This window comes from Antennarius striatus, chromosome 17 (genome assembly GCF_040054535.1).
Source record: "Antennarius striatus isolate MH-2024 chromosome 17, ASM4005453v1, whole genome shotgun sequence".
Classification (NCBI taxonomy): Eukaryota; Metazoa; Chordata; class Actinopteri; order Lophiiformes; family Antennariidae; genus Antennarius; species Antennarius striatus.
In genome coordinates this window covers 13,635,149-13,654,350 of record NC_090792.1, presented here as the reverse complement: position 1 = coordinate 13,654,350, position 19,202 = coordinate 13,635,149, and the positions used below count along the sequence as shown (strand labels likewise).

The 19,202-nt window shown below is 41.8% G+C and overlaps 1 protein-coding gene across 4 annotated transcripts in view; it reads right to left on the bottom strand.

The window, feature by feature from the left end:
• Positions 1-1,819: 1,819 nt before the first annotated feature.
• rps6ka1 (ribosomal protein S6 kinase a, polypeptide 1) overlaps positions 1,820-19,202 on the bottom strand; it is a 37,950-nt gene continuing 20,567 nt past the window's right edge. The window contains exons 1-22 of one of the 4 annotated variants that reach the window (XM_068338101.1): positions 14,130-14,226; positions 12,811-12,864; positions 9,936-10,052; positions 9,712-9,793; positions 8,728-8,808; positions 8,511-8,590; positions 8,287-8,393; positions 7,639-7,676; positions 7,139-7,281; positions 6,950-7,020; positions 6,776-6,864; positions 6,636-6,700; positions 6,440-6,542; positions 5,791-5,921; positions 5,559-5,684; positions 5,280-5,369; positions 5,036-5,194; positions 4,516-4,677; positions 4,323-4,399; positions 4,128-4,245; positions 3,896-4,033; positions 1,820-3,702 (exon numbers count right to left, since the gene is read on the bottom strand). In XM_068338101.1, the coding sequence (XP_068194202.1) occupies positions 3,580-3,702; positions 3,896-4,033; positions 4,128-4,245; positions 4,323-4,399; positions 4,516-4,677; positions 5,036-5,194; positions 5,280-5,369; positions 5,559-5,684; positions 5,791-5,921; positions 6,440-6,542; positions 6,636-6,700; positions 6,776-6,864; positions 6,950-7,020; positions 7,139-7,281; positions 7,639-7,676; positions 8,287-8,393; positions 8,511-8,590; positions 8,728-8,808; positions 9,712-9,793; positions 9,936-10,052; positions 12,811-12,864; positions 14,130-14,171 (2,196 nt within the window). In that variant the 5' untranslated portion in view covers positions 14,172-14,226 and the 3' untranslated portion in view covers positions 1,820-3,579. Of the gene's footprint in view, positions 3,703-3,895; positions 4,034-4,127; positions 4,246-4,322; positions 4,400-4,515; positions 4,678-5,035; positions 5,195-5,279; positions 5,370-5,558; positions 5,685-5,790; positions 5,922-6,439; positions 6,543-6,635; positions 6,701-6,775; positions 6,865-6,949; positions 7,021-7,138; positions 7,282-7,638; positions 7,677-8,286; positions 8,394-8,510; positions 8,591-8,727; positions 8,809-9,711; positions 9,794-9,935; positions 10,053-11,427; positions 12,262-12,810; positions 12,865-13,537; positions 13,611-14,129; positions 14,227-19,202 lie in introns of those variants that run through there. The other 3 variants (XM_068338100.1, XM_068338098.1, XM_068338099.1) reach the window with 3 other exon arrangements.

Sequence of the window (19,202 nt, the reverse complement as noted above, 5' to 3'; positions counted from 1 at the left end):
AGATGCTGACGTTTGAAAATAAAACCGTAAATGTGATGTTGACAAGTGTATAAAAATGTGTGTGTTTATCAGTGTTTGTTTTAGTGACAAATATTTTTCTCCGTCTGTTTTGAATGTGTAATTTGTGCAAGTTAAAAAGAAACGGCAAAAGGAAGGAGGGAAAAAATGAGGTGTATGAGAAAAGTGAAAAGTATGGATCTACCTGGGGAGTCAGCAAGCACGTGGTCTCAGGCCTTTTCTGGAGACTTGGGTTCTGCCGTAATGTTTATATAATTTTAGTCATTAGTCATTTTGTGTCCACGATACGAGTACCCATTATTGTCTGAAAGAATGCTAAAATGTTTTGCTGTCAAATTCCACAAATGTTTTGTGAACTAATTTTCCATCATTATGGGGGTCAATATCTTATACTATATCTTATACTATATCTTATACTATTTCTTTATGTGTTCTCCGGGTGGAGTAGTGATGGTGTCAGTCATCGTTGGCTAACCTCCCATATATGATGCATCTGTTATACGTTGCTTACACCAGCCATGAATCACATGCCTTTAGCAGATGAGGTGTAATTTCTCACATGAGTATACTGTACTTTATGTATTCAAGGTGTATTCTTATAATAGCGAGTACTGTTTTTTTTGCATGTGTCCAGTCTGTTTTGTTGCTATAGAAATGACACCTTGACCTTACAGCTATGTGTTGTTGACAGAACAACATGCAGTTTGTGGTTTTTGTGCTTGCCTATGCAATTTAACTGAACCACAGGAGATTCGCCGTGATGCACAACACAGCTAAGACTTTCAATGACCTCTTGAAGAGAGAGCATAGGAATAAACAACAAACTGGTTTAGAAAATCAAGTTTTCAGGGTAAGATCAGACATGACTTCCACCTTCATATAAACAATTCACTCACATCTTTAGAAGAAAAAAGACAAAAAGTGAGTTTTCACTTAAAGCTCTTTTCTCCCCTTCACAGGAGACAGATGATGCTGGCTTATTTCCATTCTGTAATCAATATCCCTCATTCCGCGGCAAGACATGTTAGTGTGTGTGCGTGTGTGTGTAAAAAAAGAACAGGAAGTCATTCACTGCAGTATAAATTACTGGTAAGGTGGCGTCAAAGCACAAAGAGCAGATCCCAGTGGGACTGTATCTGGACATAAATGGTATCAGCGTATAAATAATTAAATTTACTGCATTTCTCTTGGACATGCTCATGTGCAGTAGTTTCCAGCATGAATCATCATGTCAATAGGAGGAAGATGAGTGAGAAAAACCAGCTGCTACCATGTGAATATGCAAACGAGTGCTGTTTTGCAGTGTTTAATACTGCAGAGGAGAACTGGTTCATGGTGTCAGTGTCAAATGAAGCAGGAAACCGACGGACGATGAGCTGGAATGTGATGAAAGTTAAAATACTGCAGGCAAGGAGAAACAGATGGAAGGGCTCTGAAGACGATAATGCAAGCTGTGTCAATTGTGCATGAAATAAATATAAATATGGCCTTTAGTGCACCACAAACTACAAAGATGACAATTAATGGGAGATTAATAAACTCAGTAAGTGGGTTACAACTATCTTCATGGTTGTTGAATAGTGTTTGACTTTTACATAACACGTCTGTACTTAAACTCCCTCCAGTGACCAACTATGAAATCACAGTTTCTGCACTCAGGTTCCCATATCTTGATGGTAGATTTCCTCCAGGTATAATTGCCCCTGGGGCAAAACTTGTTCCCAAACAGAGGTGCAGTTATTCAGACAGAGAAATGCCTTTTGAAGACAGGACAAAACTAGAACAAGAGACAGTTTGTCATAGCAACTGAATTTTTATTATTTGTAAGATATAAAAATCTTCATCTTTATCAATAACATTTTACCATAAATTTAGTCAAAGTACGGAGAGTTTCTGCCACCAAACAAGAATTACAATATAACTTTGATCCCTTTTGAGGTATGACAGCTGGTTCATTGATTCGTTAGCCATTCAGGTCTTTCCTTCCACAAACTATGCTGTTCTTTTATTTTTATGTGGTATCCAAGACTCACCTGTAGGCACCAAAGATGAAAGTGGGGCCTACCCTCCAAAGCTACTCACGACACTCAACTCTTTTTTTAAGGGTCTCAAATTGAAAGTCGCTCAAACGAAAAATTGGGAAAATCATCAGGAGTGGAAATGGAAATCCAAACATTACAAAGGAACGAGTTAAACACAAGGCTGCTGGCATTTCTGTGATATTAACAACCTGTGATTGGATAGTTTTTAGAGGGCGGGAGGCTCTGTTGAAGCAATAATAGAATCAGGCTTTCTTTTTTATGTTCCTAAACAGAAGGTGAGGCCTGTACAGCAACTCCACAGACAGCTATGTGCTCAGCGTATCAGATTTTTAATCACCACTTCCTTTAAGCGAAACGAAAGAAATGCAAACAACAACAAAAGCAGCCAACACAGGAAACAGCATTCAATACATATTACCTAAGAAACACGGTGGAAACCCCCCCCCCCCTGGAATAACAAGAAAACAAAGCTAATACAGAATTTTCAACATGCCACATTGTTCCTTGGCAGGTTTTCTTTCACAGAAAGCCACATATTTTATTCGTTTTTGTAGTAATAAAAATAACAGACATCTCAAAGGGTTGCCAGCAGGTTGACCAAAGCAGAGGAAAAGAGAGAAGTGGGATAGCCACATGACATCATCACATCACCGGACATGCACGTGACCCTGCCGCATCCTGCAAGACAGTTTACATACACACACACACACACGTCATGCAGATGACGCCCACGCATGCACGCACGCACACACACATACTCACACACACACACAGAGACACACGCTCTGTAAAATGAAATGCAAGCATAGATTAACATTACACTCCGTCTTTTCTGGCTGTACCAAAGCCAAAGAGGCATTTACGGCAGAAATGTTTAATATTCATATTAATAATGCTTTTTTCAAAAACATTTAACAGCAGTCGGACATACATGTGTTTTTTTTGTGCCATCAGCACAGGTTGATTTGGTGGCACACCCGGTATAAAGCTCATCAACGTTACAAAAGAACACGACCGACGACAAAAACGGGCAGACAGGCGCGCAGCAAGCTGACAAACCGATTACAGCAACGGTAAGAAGAGAAAAATGTCGTTTTCACAATCAAAAAAAAAAAACAACGGCCGCATCGACTCTCTTGGCCGGTCATGCGCCAATGCACTCGCACTCTCTCACAAACATACACACAAAACACACAAACAGCACTAACACATCTGCCAAAATTCGACATCTTTTTTTTTTGTTTTTTTTTTGCCCCTCATCGCCCCCTCCCCCCCATCAATCTTTAAGATTTTTTGCCAGCCCGAAGGCAACTGGGCGGTAGCTGACACGCCCAAACAAGCAGGATGATAGAGACTACTGATGTCACAAATTAGGGGGCAGGGGGGAGGGGGCGGGACCACAGTCACCGTTTTCTTGGCTTGTAGGAGGCGGATGGACGCCAAGTCCCCGAGAGCAAGCTAACTGGGTGGTTGGAGTTTTTGTTCAGTCTCCATTGAGTTGATCGACTGTTTCAAGTCTCTACAGGGAGGTGGAGGGAAGCTTCTTGACGCGCCTCTGGGCGAGGAAGGAGCTCTCAATGGGCTTTAGCTCTGGGGTTGGCTGGGAGTTCTTCAGGGCAGAGTAGGTGGCAGCCATTGCACCCTGGACATAAATAACAGCATGGTGAGAGCAGCCAACAACTCCATAAATCATCTTGAATTAAGTCTTCTATTGTCAGCTATGTGCAACGATTAGTCAAATAGGCAAATAAAAACACCAACATGGCTCTTCTGCTTTGATAGACTTACAGAAATTGAATTATTTCAGTAATAAAGAACATTTCCGGGTCTCTAACCTTAACCAGTTTGGGGTCGTGATGTGGGAGCTGATTGGTTGGAAGTTTGTCCCTCTGGACGATCCAGGGATGTTTGAGGACCTGTTTAGCAGTCAGTCTCTGATGCGGATCCACATGAAGCATTTTAGATACCAGGTCCTGGAGGGAGCATGAGAAATGAGACCGTGACATAAGAAGAGTTATCTCTGAAGAACAGGAGCAAAGGAGCTGAGAGTCAGATTCGTAGCCCTACCTTGGCAGCATCAGACACGGTGTCCCAGTTTCCTCCATTCAGGCTGAAGTGGCCATTCCCTATCCTGTTTAGGATCTCATTGGGGGTGTCCTCGGGTCCGTTGGCGAATGGAGTAAAACTGGAGGAGATAAATGACAGAATGAGTACAACTCGCATTGAGGAAGAGAAATGTACTGAAGAAGTGCTGCTATTCACCCAGCCATCATGGTGTAGAGTAAAACTCCCAAACTCCAGATGTCACATCCTTCATCATAGCCCTGGCGTTTCAGCACCTAGAAAATAGAAGCACGTATTTTATTTTTCAACATTTGTAACGTTTGTGGTTTAATCTGAGTTGAAACAATGAGCGATGTGATCCCGATGTGAGACTGAATGACTGACTGCTCACCTCAGGAGCTACGAAGTTAGCCGTGTAGCACGGCGTCATCAGCAGTCCGTTGTTAGCGCGCAACTGCTTAGCGAAGCCGAAGTCACAAATCCTGATTGACTCTGGATTTCCTGAGTCGTCAACATAGAGGATGTTGCTGGGCTTCAGGTCCCGATGCACCACCTGGAGGGAGGGATGGAGGAAGGTAAGAAATGGTAAGTTCACAACTGGGAATTGAATTTTTTTAATTGAAGTGAATTGGGAAAGCAACAGAAGACATTTAAAAGGGAAAGACTGGTTTATGCTAAAATAAAGTAATTTTAAAAGAGGACGCGCCACAATGATTCAGATGGATTGAGTAATTAATGAATTATTTACTCGCTTTTACTTCTATGACAACTGTCACCACTAAAGCTTCATCTAAACAAAGTTCAAACTGGAAGCTTCATTCGCAGAATTCAGTTTCAAAATGTCTTTTTCAGCTTCTTAAGTCACCCTGACACGCTGTGCGCTGCCTGTGAGTGTTTCTCGTCGTCCTCACCCCCTGTGAGTGCAGGTAGTCTACAGTCTTGGCGATGGTGTAAAGCACAGCACTGGCTTCTCTCTCTGAAAAGAACTTCTGCTTCAGGATCCGATCCAGCAGCTCTCCTCCACGCATCAGCTCCGTCACCAGGAACACCTGCTTCCCATTATCGTACACCTGTGACAAAAAACACACACACATATTATCATATCAACTGTCACACATCAAAAAGTGTAATACAAGTGTAAATCTTGATTCATACATCCTTCAGCGTTATGATGTTAGGGTGCTGTCCGTATCGCAGTAGAATCTCGATCTCTTCAGAGGGGTCTGTGCTGGTCTTGTCAATCATCTATGAATCCCAGAAAAAAAAAGGAAATACAGTAATTTATTACGTCTAGTTATTTGGTGCCAGTCATGCCTTTAAATTTCATATTTAATAAAGATTTACCAATTTAGTATCATAACTGAGCTAATATGTATCACAAACACAACCATTGCTGTTTTGTGTTCCAGTGCTATGACTTGTGTGTATTTCTACCTTGACTGCATACTCTGTGTTGGTGGATTTGTGGATGCATCGTTTACAGACGGAGAACGAGCCCATGCCAATGTCTTCTTTCAGAATGTAGCCATCGCTGAACAGCAGGTTCTTCCCATGCAGCTGCTGCAGAGGAAGAATGGAGGATTGACGAGTGATGGTGAGGTGAAACGCCTTGGCGAGAAATAACTTTTCTCCTCTCCTAGGTATAAATCTGTGGCACGAGTCTGACCTGAACCACCGGGTGTGGCTGAGGTTTGACCGGCTCGGCTGAACCTTCCTCATCCAACAGAGTTGATGCGATGAAGCTGAAACCTCTAAAGAGCTGGTGAGCTCCGGCACTGGGGGGCACGCCGGGGGAGTCTGGAAGATATTGAGTCATTTTAGAGACAAAATGAAGACACAGATGTCCCCCACCACTGAAGGAACAGAATTTGTGCTGATGTGGGCAGACTCTTCCTCCTATCATAGGCGAATGTGGACATCCTGATGTAAAAAATGAGACAGGATGTACAATTTTAAAGCCTGTGTGAAATTGTCAACAGACTTCACACAGTAATGTATGAATACACAGAGTGACAAGGTGAAAAAGAAGCTAAAATCTCAGAGGCAATGAAAAAATATACGGTGATGAAAATTTTTAACTAGCAAAAAGCACCTCGTCAGCATTTTTCTGTTGTGTTTGGAGAGTTTCATGAAAAAATGTGAACAGATTTTTGAGTTATGCTCTGAAAACAAAACAAGAGGGAAGAACAGATGGAAACCATTCCAGCACTGACTTTGGGGGACCATAACCCACATGTCCACTGAACAGAATTCAGGACGGACATCCAGGCAATGGCAGTCCTCTAATACCCTGTGACAGCACCAGGTGAACTGACCTTTGGGGGTGCGAGAAGTGAACTCAGAATCAAAGTAGAAGGTGTCATCTGGACGCGCTACGGCAGGTCGGAACGGGGGCTTCAGTTCCCTTCTGAAGAGTTTCTGAAGGGAAAGCCACACAGTCGGGGCTCGGTGGTTGTTTCACATGTTTTTACTGTTCATTTATTGAAATATATTCGAATGGTTAAAACTCACATTCCAGTCAATGGTAGAGAAGAAACCATGCCGCTTGATCTCCTCTGCACCATCAGGACCAGATCCTGCAAAACAACAACAGTTGGCAGCAAGGAGCTCGACAATCAGACACACCAATGCAGAAATGTGCTGCTGCTGACCCAATCTGTTCACCGGGTTCCTCTTGAATAGAGCCCGGAGCAGAGACTGGGCCTCTGTGCTCAGGAACTGAGGCATTCCCAGACGGGCCCTGAAGGGAAAGGGAGACGGGTCAAAAGAAGTTTGACCAGCAGCAGAATGTGAAAACAGAGATTTTGTGTTTCTTCAGAACTCACTTCAGAATCAGGTTCATGGTTTCTTTGCGGTCCTTCCCTTGAAAAGGCAGCGCTCCGGTCAGCATCTCAAACTGCGACAGAGCACACAATAATCCATCAGCGTGTACGAACACAAATGCAACAGAATATTTACTGTATGGTAAAGGGTTGCCATGAAAACGATCTAAATTTGAAGTCCCTCCTGCTCACCATTAGTACTCCAAACGACCACCAGTCAGCGCTGTGGATGTGTCCCTGCCTGTTCACAACCTCTGGTGCCATATACTCCACGGTACCACAGAAGGAATAAGCTTTCTTCTCGTGATCAATGGCTTCTTTACACAGACCGAAATCTGGAAACACACAACCCGCGACACAATCAGCAATACGTCAATGAGAAATGAAACACACGTCTCAAAGCTCACAGCAGTTTGTGTCCGTTTATTAAGATTACAGAACATCACTTTATGAAACCGCCTAATGTCCTCTTTGGTTCAACAGTGACAGGACCAGGGGGAAATAAATGTCCCTGATTATGGATGATGATAGAGATTAATAGAAAGTGTGATGTGTAATCATTAACTTGGGAAACATAAAGGGCAGCATGCAGATATCTGGAGTCGAGGAGATAAGGCAGAGTCACTGATGTGAATAATGAAGGTCAACAAGGTAGAGGAATGTGTGTGTGTGTGTGTGTGTGTGTGTCTCACCTGTGAGTTTGATATGTCCCTCCTCATCCAGGAGAATGCTGATAAAACATTGTCAAACGATTAAATAATGAAGGTGTGAACATTTCATTCATAAAGACATACAATACTGTATAGCCGTGTTTTAAAGACGGTTAAAGGTTCACATGTTCTGCTTCGACGCTCAAATGGGGGGGGGAGCACTCAAGTCGATGAATGCAAATCAACTTTGTGTGGCAGTAACGCACCATGAAAGAGGAAATGCCATTGGAACTGAGAAAAAAAGAGGACGAACCGATGCAAACAATGTGTGGTGCAAAACTTTGAAAAGCTTTGCTTTTGTTTTGTAACAGAAGGTCACATTCGCAGGTCTGAAGGACAAACACCTTTTTGTTAAGAAAGATTATTTCTTCAATTTTAAATTGTTTGAAAATGCCACTTGGTGCTTTTAAACAGCAGGACAACAAAATCAAAAATGATTGTGGAGATAATGCATTAAAATGCATTTCTTTTCAGCTTCAGGAGTGTAGCAGAGACAGGTTTTTCTTACATGCTACAACAACAAATCTTACTACCAGATTAAATTTAATGTACAAGGGGATGGGAGAAACAAAATGCACAAATAAATGTATTTGTTTGCATCTCTTTCTGTGATTGTCCACTTGCTCTTACTTCTCAGGCTTGAGGTCCCTGTAAATGATGCCCAGACTGTGGAGGTGGTCCAGACCTAACGCCAGCTCAGCCAGATAAAACTTCACATCCTCCTCTGTGAACATCACCTGGGAGACATGAAGAAAGGAGGGCGAAGCATGAAAACAGTCCAATTACAGCATCACAATTCGACAAAGCTATTCGGTCAGCCAAAACACAAGGGATTTAAAAAAAAATGTCCTCACCTCTTTGGAGAGTCTAGTGAAGAGATCACCTCCTCGGAGAAAGTCCAGAATCAAGTATAACTTCCCTTCAGTTTGGAATGCTATAAATCAAATAAGATTCAACAGTACATCAGAAAACACATCTGGATTTCAAAGCAATAAGACTGTAATGAAATCAAATGGGCCAATAAAATAAAACACAAACGGCTTTGTGAGGTGAAGCCACCGGCTGACTCACCATAGTGCAGTTTGACGACAAATGGATGGTTGACATCTGCCAGGATGTCTCTCTCCATCTTGGTTCTCACACGGTCTCTCACTGGATGACAAGTAAAAGAGTAAGAATGCAAACAGACTTGCATCAGGTGGAAAATGCATCATTATTCACTACAGTGTACAGTGTACTACAGTGTATGATTAGCGCAATAAATGATCAATACTTTGATAGTTCACAATGATTATCTGAGGCTGAAAGTAATAAGACAAGAACAGCAGATCAGTGACACTTTAGGGTGTTGAATTTGAACACATCACAACCAAACTGATATACTGAATATTAGTTAGAATGACTGAAGTGCATATTGGGGTATGCTGTATTCAGTAATGGTCTTAAATAAGTGCTTTACACCCTCTTACAATTGTTTTTTACAGATTGAAAGCGGAATTAAGTGGTAAAGAGGTCTAATTTCAGGCTCTATAGAAAGAAGACCTGGATAGAACTTTTCACATCATTCAGGGGAGAGACGGAGTGAAAAAAAAAAAGTTCATGCCCCGATGTATATCAAGAGGGTTGTTCCATCTGTGCACACAAGTCACAAAAAAAAAACCCTCACCTGTAACCTGCAGTGGCTCTTATCATGCTAACATAAAGCTACGTATCTGTACTGTCTTTACATCAAAGCGAGGGCGCTGCCACTCAAATGGAATAAATCCATCTCAAAAATGAAAGAGGAAACATTACAAAATAATGAGGATTGACTCTACTAGAAAAAAAAGAAGCTATTTATCTTTTTCAGGACAATAAAATGCCACATGAAAATATAATTTTTTGTTTTTTATGTAAGGCGTACACAAATATGATCAGATAAAAGCAGCAAGCACTTATATTTCGAGGAGCTGGAGGCGGGTGTGTGAATATCAAACATTTGTCTTCTCTCAGATGATCAGATCAGCTGCGGATCAACCGTCATCCAACCTGACAGCACAATGCAGGCTGCGTTACCTTTGAGTGTAGCTTTCTTGAGGACTTTCATAGCATACAGCTGGTTGGCATCGGGAGGGGTCACCTTTCGCACCAGAAACACCTGCAATGAGCACAACGGAAACCCAACAAAGCCCCACTACATCAGATCTGAGGTGACGATTCTGAGAAAGGAGGGTGAGGAAAAGTGCAAAGGAAGGGAGTGGCAGAGACTCTGTGTGTACGTGTGTGTGTGTGTGTGTTACCTTGCCAAATGACCCCTGTCCCAAAACTTTGAGCAGTTCAAACTGGGAGGCGTCTGCCTTCTCTGAGCCCTCCTTGACCACGTGGGTGATGTTGATCTCCTTGATGTCTCCATCTTCCTAAGGAGAGCAAAATGGACAGCAAAAGGTTTAAAGAAGTAGATGATTGCCAAACAAATGGTTAAAACCGTTTCCTTTCAGTTTTGTGTGGACTGTGTGTAACAGAAAATGACAATACAGGAGTGTCTCTGCTGTAAATCCCACTTCATCAAAATAAAATACAGTACATCAGAAAGAGGAAGCAGAGTCAAAAATGAGATATGTGTTTCTAGGAGTGAGCGATCACGCCTCCCCGGGTGCTTCATGTGTGTTTTAAGTGGTTTCTAGAACATTATGAACATGCGACAGTCTTTTTCAAACCATGTGATATACCGTATAAAGAGCTCTGTTGCTTTACTCGTGTGTTTGCAGGGTGTAGCGCTGGCACTTCTACAACTGCTGACCCTGATGTCAACCTCATCCACAGCTCATCCCATGGCAATCGCCCAATCCGCAGCGAGCAGCAACATCGACAACAAGTCTCTTTTTTTAGAGGCGAGGTTATCAGGTGTTTGTACGCACAATCTCACGAATATCACACCCTCACTTCGCGGTGAAGCAGAATCCTTTGTTGTTTTCCTCCCAAATCCACCCAAGAGGTTTACAACTACTTTCAGCGATTCATTAAAAAACATGTTGTGTGCTGCGCAGTTCACTTCCCTTGAATTTCACCTCTGCAGATGCAACGAAAGCCATCAGAATGCAATGCAAATGAGAGGTGAAACTTTGAAACACATGAAGCTGAGGAGGAGACACAACCTTTGTCAGCAGCTAAGGGAAAATATCGAAGCAACATTGATTATTTATAAATCAATAAAGTACTGATTAGTTTATTATAAAAAAAAGTGACTGGATGACTAAATTGTTACTCCTGCTTTTTTGCAGTCATTTGTGATAATTTATCAATGACAAATAACTTGTTGTAGCGTTCCTACTTCCTCTATTTTTTACATCATTGTTGATTAAAGATCCTTCATTGTTTACAATTCTTTGGAGAAAATAATCAGTGAGAAAAAAGTTTTTGTTGCCTCCAGATTGCATGTTTCAGTTTTCTAACAATCAAAAACTGTTGTTTGATTCACTGAATAAACATGAATCCATTCAGAAACACAAGTTGTGAATTTAAACTAAATTATTCATCTGTCATCTGGATAATCGGTACTATGGATTCTTAACTTTCAACACTGACAGCCGTCGCCTCAGGCTCTGTGGCGTGGGACTTCATTTGACAACAGGAAATCAGAATTGGTCGAACATGCAGGCTTTCAGCTGCACGTCTTCCTAAACAACAACCGCTAACAGCCTGCAGTATTAAACCACTTCTCTGTTCATTAAAACCAAGTGTAAAGCTGACAGCTCTCTGGATACCGTTCAACACCAGGAGAAATCTCTTTACCGTCCAGCTGTTCCTTACAGCAGGTGAATCTTCGGCGTTGCTGCCTGCTGCTGTCGGAGACCTGCAGCCGTGACAGTGAAGGTTTTTGCTCTTTTTGGGCAGGTACAGGGTCAGCAAGCGGCTCAGGTTGAACTTTTTCTTGTTTTTCTCCATGTCAGCATTGTCCAATCCTCTGATTTACCATCCTACCTTGGTCCATAAGAATGCAAACACCGCACTGCCTCACATAAATCATCTTCAGCTCCTCTCATCTCACCATAAAGTTCACTTTAGACTCATTTATGAAGTCATGTCAGAATTTATTCTGTGGAAAGAAGGTAAATAAAAGAAATCCCCTTAAAGCCTCCGTTCTTTATCTCCTCTCTCTGCGGAGGACATCTGCCAGGGCATCAGCTATAAATGTTAATTAACACATTCATTTTCTCCTTTTGTTATTCCTCCCTCTCTTTCTCTTCGTGCAGGTCTGATTAGTTTTGTGTGTCCTCAGTGACTGACTGCAGCTGAAGCAAACTGGAAGCGAAGGGGGCAGGAAGGAAGAGCATGCTTTTATTCTCACAGTCCTGCACCCAAAGTGTCACAAACACAAGAGCAGCTAAACATGACACACCGTTGTCACAGAGAAACAGAGGCGGATTGACGGATGGCCATTAAAATAGCACCAAAAAGAGGAAGAGAGGTAGAACTTTGCCGCATCATACAATACGCTTCTGTCATGTAATGTTAAGGTGGTGTGACTGCAAAACCCAGCTTCCCTTTACCCACAATTCAACAAAGCACAAACTGGAGGAAGAGGGGAGGCAGGCAGAGAGAGGACGGGGGAGTCCCCTGCTTGGTGTCAACACAGAGACGATTCCGACAACTCACCCCCTGCAGATGACAGAGACTTTCCTGTCCGAGGCCAGCCATTACCCCCCCCCCCTTCCTTCACAGAATGGTCTATTCCTGCTCATCCTGCTCATCCTGTGTCTTAAAAAGGCTCTCACCGGTCCCTGAGCACCTCTCTCACCCTCGTTCTTACTCCATCTCTCACTTCATTACACATATATATCCTCTTTATTGAGAGGGGATTGGCCACTGCATACCCTTGTAAATCGAGCGCATGAGTCGACTGATTTTTCTGACCAAAAGGGAGATTAATCAAACTGTCAGCAGACCCTAGTTTCACTTGATTAAGCTGCATTAAAATCCAAAACGATACGTGATTGGTGGATTCGATTGCCAGAGGGAAAAAAAGCAAGTATGTTTGCCTGAAGTGGTTAAAAGGCAGAGATAATACTGAGAGCAGCACTACAATTATAACAGGCAGGACTGTGTTTGCTCAGCAAGGTGGAGGTGTAGATTGTTCTGACTTAAAGCAACGCAGTAGAAGCGGTGAGAACTTACCTGGGCTCTAAAACCGGCAAAGTCCTTTTCTATCCAGGTGATATGAGACTCGTTCTGGGGGGGGGTTAGGGTAAAATTTGAGGTGATGGGTTGTGTTTCAGTGATAACATTGAAATAATCAACATAAAATAATGCATTTTGTATTGCATTACAACAAAGGCTTCTTCCTATTTTAAAGAAATACTGCATAAGAAAGCAGAACTCACACACACACACACACACACACACACACACACACACACACACACACACACACACACACGCACGATTAAAAAAAGCACAATGGTGAAGGTTGCCTCACTGCTGACAGGAAAGCTCCCTTTCCTCCAACTTCCTCTTTTCTTGAACTGATTGCACTTCCTGACTGCTCCATAACTTCAGCCTGTGCGATGCACCAGTGGGGAGTGTTTAATATTTTTTAATTTTAGCAGAGCAGCATTTATCTAATTCATTGAGTTGACAACAAAAAAGGTGAAACGAGGTAGGCCAATGGTATTAATGTAAAAGAGAAATATAGTGCCGACTGACATTGTCTGGGGTCACAAATTGAAATACTGGCTGTATTCAATAACTGCTCATGTCTGTCTGACATTAAAGGAAACCATCTTCATTGTTAGCCTCATCATCATGCTAATGCCCTTTAAAACATCCTCTATGTAAGGAAAGTCTGCTGCTGTCATGCGTGCCCCTTCCACTCCCCATCGGCATACAGTCTTCACAGACTCACCATCTTTTCATCAGCCTCAGCAGAGCCATAAGCCGCCACCACCACCATTAGTGTCTGGACTCCAAGGGGGGTTTATCTTGTTTAATCTTCTGCAGAGTCAAAGACTTTCTGATTGACGGCTGATCATCTTCTGCATTTAAAAATCATCTTTACTTCATTCACTTTTGATTGAACTTCAGTTTATTACCAACAAAACATGGACGATACTTTATCACGAGTCTGCAATGGCACTTGTGGAGGTAAATCCTCCAAACTATAACAAAGTGTTAGATGTGCCAGCAAAATGAAAAGACAAAGGTTTGTCTTCCAATAAGTCAGCTACACTATGCACAACACGTTTCAGGGTTTGAGGAGGTGGAAGTTAAATACATCCTCCTATGTTTTTTGGCACTTCACAGCTCAGACAATGGCAGCTCGGCAGCATATCCAACTGTACGAAGGTAACCTCTCCTTGCTCCCACTCCTACTCTTTTTGCAGAAGCTTCAGGCAACTCCCCAACCCCTAAAAACATCCATCACCCAGGCACCACCTACACTCACAGAATTGGAGGTAAAAGACAAACAAAAGCAATAAAACAAAGCATCAACTTGCCTCTGCTGTGCGGGTTTTGGTGCGGAATAAGAGCCTCCACATGTCTGTGTGCGGATACTTCCATGTCACAGTCTTACAAATTCACCTCTGTGTCAGTCAGCTTATCTCTCCTGTGGTCAGTGCCATTATGACATCACCATACACATGCAGCAAAATAGGAAGTGAAGTTGGTTGCAGATCAAGTGGAAGTGTGTCATCATTGGAGAAAAAAAATTAAATGAAGTGAGAGGAAAAAGGGGGAGAAGTCTACTAAACAACTTTACCCAATCTGAACTGAAGTCGAACAAAACATTTAATTTGCATAATTATGCCACCTGTATTCAGTGTTGGTGATTACAGAGCTCCTGCTGGCAACAGTACAAGTTCACAAAGAAGGGGAGGGACCCGATTGCAAACTGGTAAAACCTCGACAAAATTCAGAATTCTTATAACATGTGATCATGTGTGAAATTTGCATTCTTCTTTGTTGAAAGTGAAATTCTCGCACTCACAATTAAATCTCAGCTAAAACGACAAGCAAAGAACATCACCTCTATTAGTCATAGTGTAATGCTCTTTGGTTAACACAAGGGGCCAGTGCAGGGCTACAGAGGGGCCAGCGGTCAGGGCTCCGCAGAACAGCATTTTGAGGCCGGAACTTCTGCAAAGCTACGGTATGTCGACACTGTCAACCCGTGACCTCTGCGAATCTCACTGCCACGGAACAAAACAGCATGAGTGACAAAAAAGAGCAGCCTTAAGGGAGTATGGAAGCGGTTGCAGTGATGCTTGAAAAGAAGCAGTGAAAGCTATACAGATTAAAATCTGGGGAAGGAGTACTTTGGAGGCCTAACAGGAGGCATTAGAAGAAACACTCATAAAAGATCAAGCGTGTGTCTCGCTTTCTTTCCTGGAAAACAAAGAGCAGCTGCACCTGTATGTTTGCAAATGTGACAGCTCAAAAAGATGGGGGGAGGGGGGGGAATACACCCTATGTCCAGAATTAAATGCATAAATGATGAATGCAGACTGAGGGAAACAGAGGAGCCTCAACATCCATCCAACAAACCGAACCCCAGTCTCATTAGTAGGAAAACAAATATTCTACATCGACTTTTTTCAGTGTGAGCACACAAAGACACATTCTGTGCTCCGCAGCGCTACTTGGACTATCACTCAGATTACATAATTAACTGAAGAGACTCTTCATAATGTAGGCAGTACATCAAAAATAACATGCCAGCATGGACATTTTTAGGGAAACACTTAATAATAAAACCGACAGATATTAAGCACTTCAAGTCGTGCCTACTAGATTTATTTCTGATGATAATCCAATAATCTTCATAAACTATTGCTAGAGCGTCACAAAAAATCATTATCATCCAATCACACAAATAAATTCTGGATTATTTGGTAAATCTTATATTGTACAAAATGTTAAGCCACTCTGAGCAAAACGTCCATTTCCATTCCTCGGGATACAGGAAGAGAGCAAATGAATGTTGCCGTGTGAAAATACTTCAGATTATTTCTTTATCCAAACATACAAACATACATGCTAGAATGATGCACCATGTGAAAAAGGCCATGTAGCGGCAGAATGAAGCTCTACCACCAACAAATCAATGATTTGAGAAATTACAGCAGCTCTACAATTTGGGAAGGGCGACTTTTTGTCTTTGGTTCTTAAATAATTGGGATGACTACCCCAATGTACTATTCGTCACGAGAAATCAGACCAAAATCGTACTATTACAATGTTTTCCAAATTGTAAACTCAGTGGATTTCATAAGAACAGAGAGATTTAACGAGCCTTATTAAAATACAGTATCCACAGTCGGAAAAAACATGTCTAGATTGCAAAAAACAAAACAAAAAACAGAACAAGCTTCCCCTAATAAAGCCAGTACTGTAATTAATTCAAACATTATTACTTGTTGCTAATCATGCAGCAGAAAGGAACAACACAAGATAGCAATCATCATGGAGCTGTGATTTACAAATACAAACATCTAATTACATTTAGTGATTAATTTAGGAAGACGTGACTCGAAATGGAGACGACTGTAATACAACAGCATGACAAACGTTTAATGCCTCGTGTGACTTAACCTTCATATGGGGAAAAAAATATTCACTGAAAAAAGCCAGGCTTGAAAGCATTTTAAAATGTGCTGGCACGCTGAAACATGTGAGTCGTCATATGATGCTGTAAAGCAACAGGTGACAGATTTCGAATTGAATCGTGTATTTTGTGGGAGATGCTTGCTGGCTTTGATACAAGTTGGTGGACATCTAGTTGATGAAATGAGTTTGCATTTGTGTGTGCATTGCCCACACTCTTGTGCACCAGTGTCTGGGAGTGTCGGCATTGCTGCCAGACATCCAAAACTGGCAGATACAAGAAAAAAAAGAAGTCTTTCTTCATTTTCATCATCCCTAAACTAACTTCGAAGGTAGCTGCTGAAGACTGCTGCTAAATTTCGAAGGGCAGGGCTGACTCACTCATTCAGCCTGCTTCTTTCCCATTCAATCTTTGTTCCCCTTTGATGAACAGGCTGTTCGTATGATGCACCTTATTTCCCTTCGCCCAACACTATCTCCATCTGTCCTCTCCCTGTTCCATTTGTTCTCACACTCTCTTTTTGCAGCCTAACAACACCTTATATGACAGCCATAACTAACAGGCTGGTTTAAAAAGGACAAGGTGGAAGAACTGGGAAGTGGCACTTCTGCGGATGGACGTTAACCTTGTCTCAATGCAATCCTGGGACATCCCATCATGGTGCTTTAATACTGGTTTAGCCTTGGACAGACAGGAGGGGAAACAGATTAATGGAACATCATATAGAAAGGTCAAGTTCAAAAGAACAGACTCAAGATACACAGCCAAGAAAAGATTTGGAACCCTAATCCATCACTATTTCATGTGATCATCTCTACACTATCCCAAGTAACGATGAGAAACTGGAGCTTCATCTGTGGACAAGAAGGTTGTGCTTATTCACAGGCCGTCACACTTACGAGGTAACATGTTCTGGGCCCTGACACCTCAGCCGAGGCTCAAATTATACACATCCTTTAGTAGCCTGTGCCATCTGTCTCATCTGCTGTTATAATTAAATTCACAACATACACTTACCAACGGCACCAAGTTTTACAAATACGATAAAGATACAAGAAAAAACACAATTGTGCCCGTTCAACCATGGAACACACTGAACCAAATAGAAAATCTAATCTTTAGCATTCAGTGAATCTTGACTATTATAGATACACGTTTTCTATCAAAATATCTCTGATAAAATAGTTGTGGATGCAACAGGAAAGGTACCAGAGGAAGCATAGGATTAGCAGAGATGCTACAGGAAATCCTGCGGTGGCACATGTAATATTAATAGCACTGGTGAGAATAGTAGTAAGATGATAGGTAGCACAGCTTTCCACCAGCTCACATAAGGCCATAATGACTTTGAGTAATATCCATATTGGCAGGAATGGTCCAATGGAGACAGAAATGGCAGGAAGTGGTAAAATAAATAAAGGACACTGCTCACTGTTCTAGACTTGCCAAGATTTTAAATCTTAGACCTGGACACATGACTAATTCACTAGCTCTTTATCAAGCCAACTTATTTTTAGACTGAATCATTATTTTAAGATTCCCTGAGATATAAAAAATCTATCTCGCTGTATGGACTGATATTTTGCTACCATTACGTAATTTTAACCTCAAATTCAGCATTTCTTGTATATTATCTACTCTTTTTTTTTTTTTGGCAGTGTGGGAGAGATAGATGAGGCACAGGAAGAGACGAAAGAGTGGATGCTGCTAGTACAAACAATGAGATCATCACAGTTTAACTAAGCTGGCTCGCTGCTGTGGAAAAGTGCAGCACTCATTTCCATGTACAGACTGTAGCGCCTGACAGCTAGACAGAAATACACAACCGATCAAGACACAAACAATAACATCTTGAGCTTCTTCTCGTGCAAATCCTGTTTCTCTGTCATCACGTAACTATTCCCACCCTCCTGGTTCAAATTCTTCACACCAGCCACGGAGAGTCTGAAATAGCAGCTTTGAAGCTTCGTCAATACTTCCTGTTCCTCCCTGTCGTGGTTCTGATCTTTCCTTAAATATCAAGCTAACCACTTGCCAAGATTGCAAAACACACATGGACTTCAATAAAAACACTTGTGTTTCCCTTCTGAGCATGTAATTTACAGGCATGATAGCCTTCTAGTTTGTTCTACAACATGTCCTATCAATCTAATATGAACTCCACTGCCGGCACACTGGTGATCAAAGATTTAACAGGACATAACCACCAAGTTTGGAGCCACCACATCATCATTCTGCCTTAATTGTCCATATAAGGGCCAACCGGCCCCCCTGTTTCAGGCTCACTAGAATATAAATGGATAGAGAATGCACGATGGGTTTAAAGGTCCAGTGTATAGAGGTTTACGGCATCTAAAGGTGAGGTTGCACAACCAAATGAACGTTACTCCCTCACCCCCCACTCTGGATTATCTGTTCTGGGATACTATAGAAACAGTGCGGTGCAACATGGCCGACTCTGAACGAAGGCCTGCTCCTTCTGCTAATTAAAAGGTCTCAATGTGAGGAAACAAAACACAATCCTTCTCAGTTTCAGGTTCTTCTATGATAATTAAGACATAATCCGGAATAATATTTCCAATCCATCAATATTCTGTTTTTATTAAGTCACTAAATCCTTTTGTGTCCCAAACACCAGATATTTAAACTGAGAAAACATGAACCCGTCATTGATGGATGGATTTCAGTTGAAATTGACAGTTAACCCAAAAATAAATATTCAGAGCTTGAATGCAAAGAGTGTTAACTTCTTGCCTAAAATGTTTTATCATGTCATCTGGAGGTGACTGTATGTTGTTAAGGTTTGTGCACCCACCTCTTTTAGTGGATACAGTTTTAGATTAGGAAGCGTGCATGCTTGATGAGGTCAGTCTTTGGGTACAACAATGCTATCTGTTAGTACTGCTCATATTTGACAAGTATATATAAGAGCAGATGATTAATTGTTCTCAAGGAAACAGTTTAA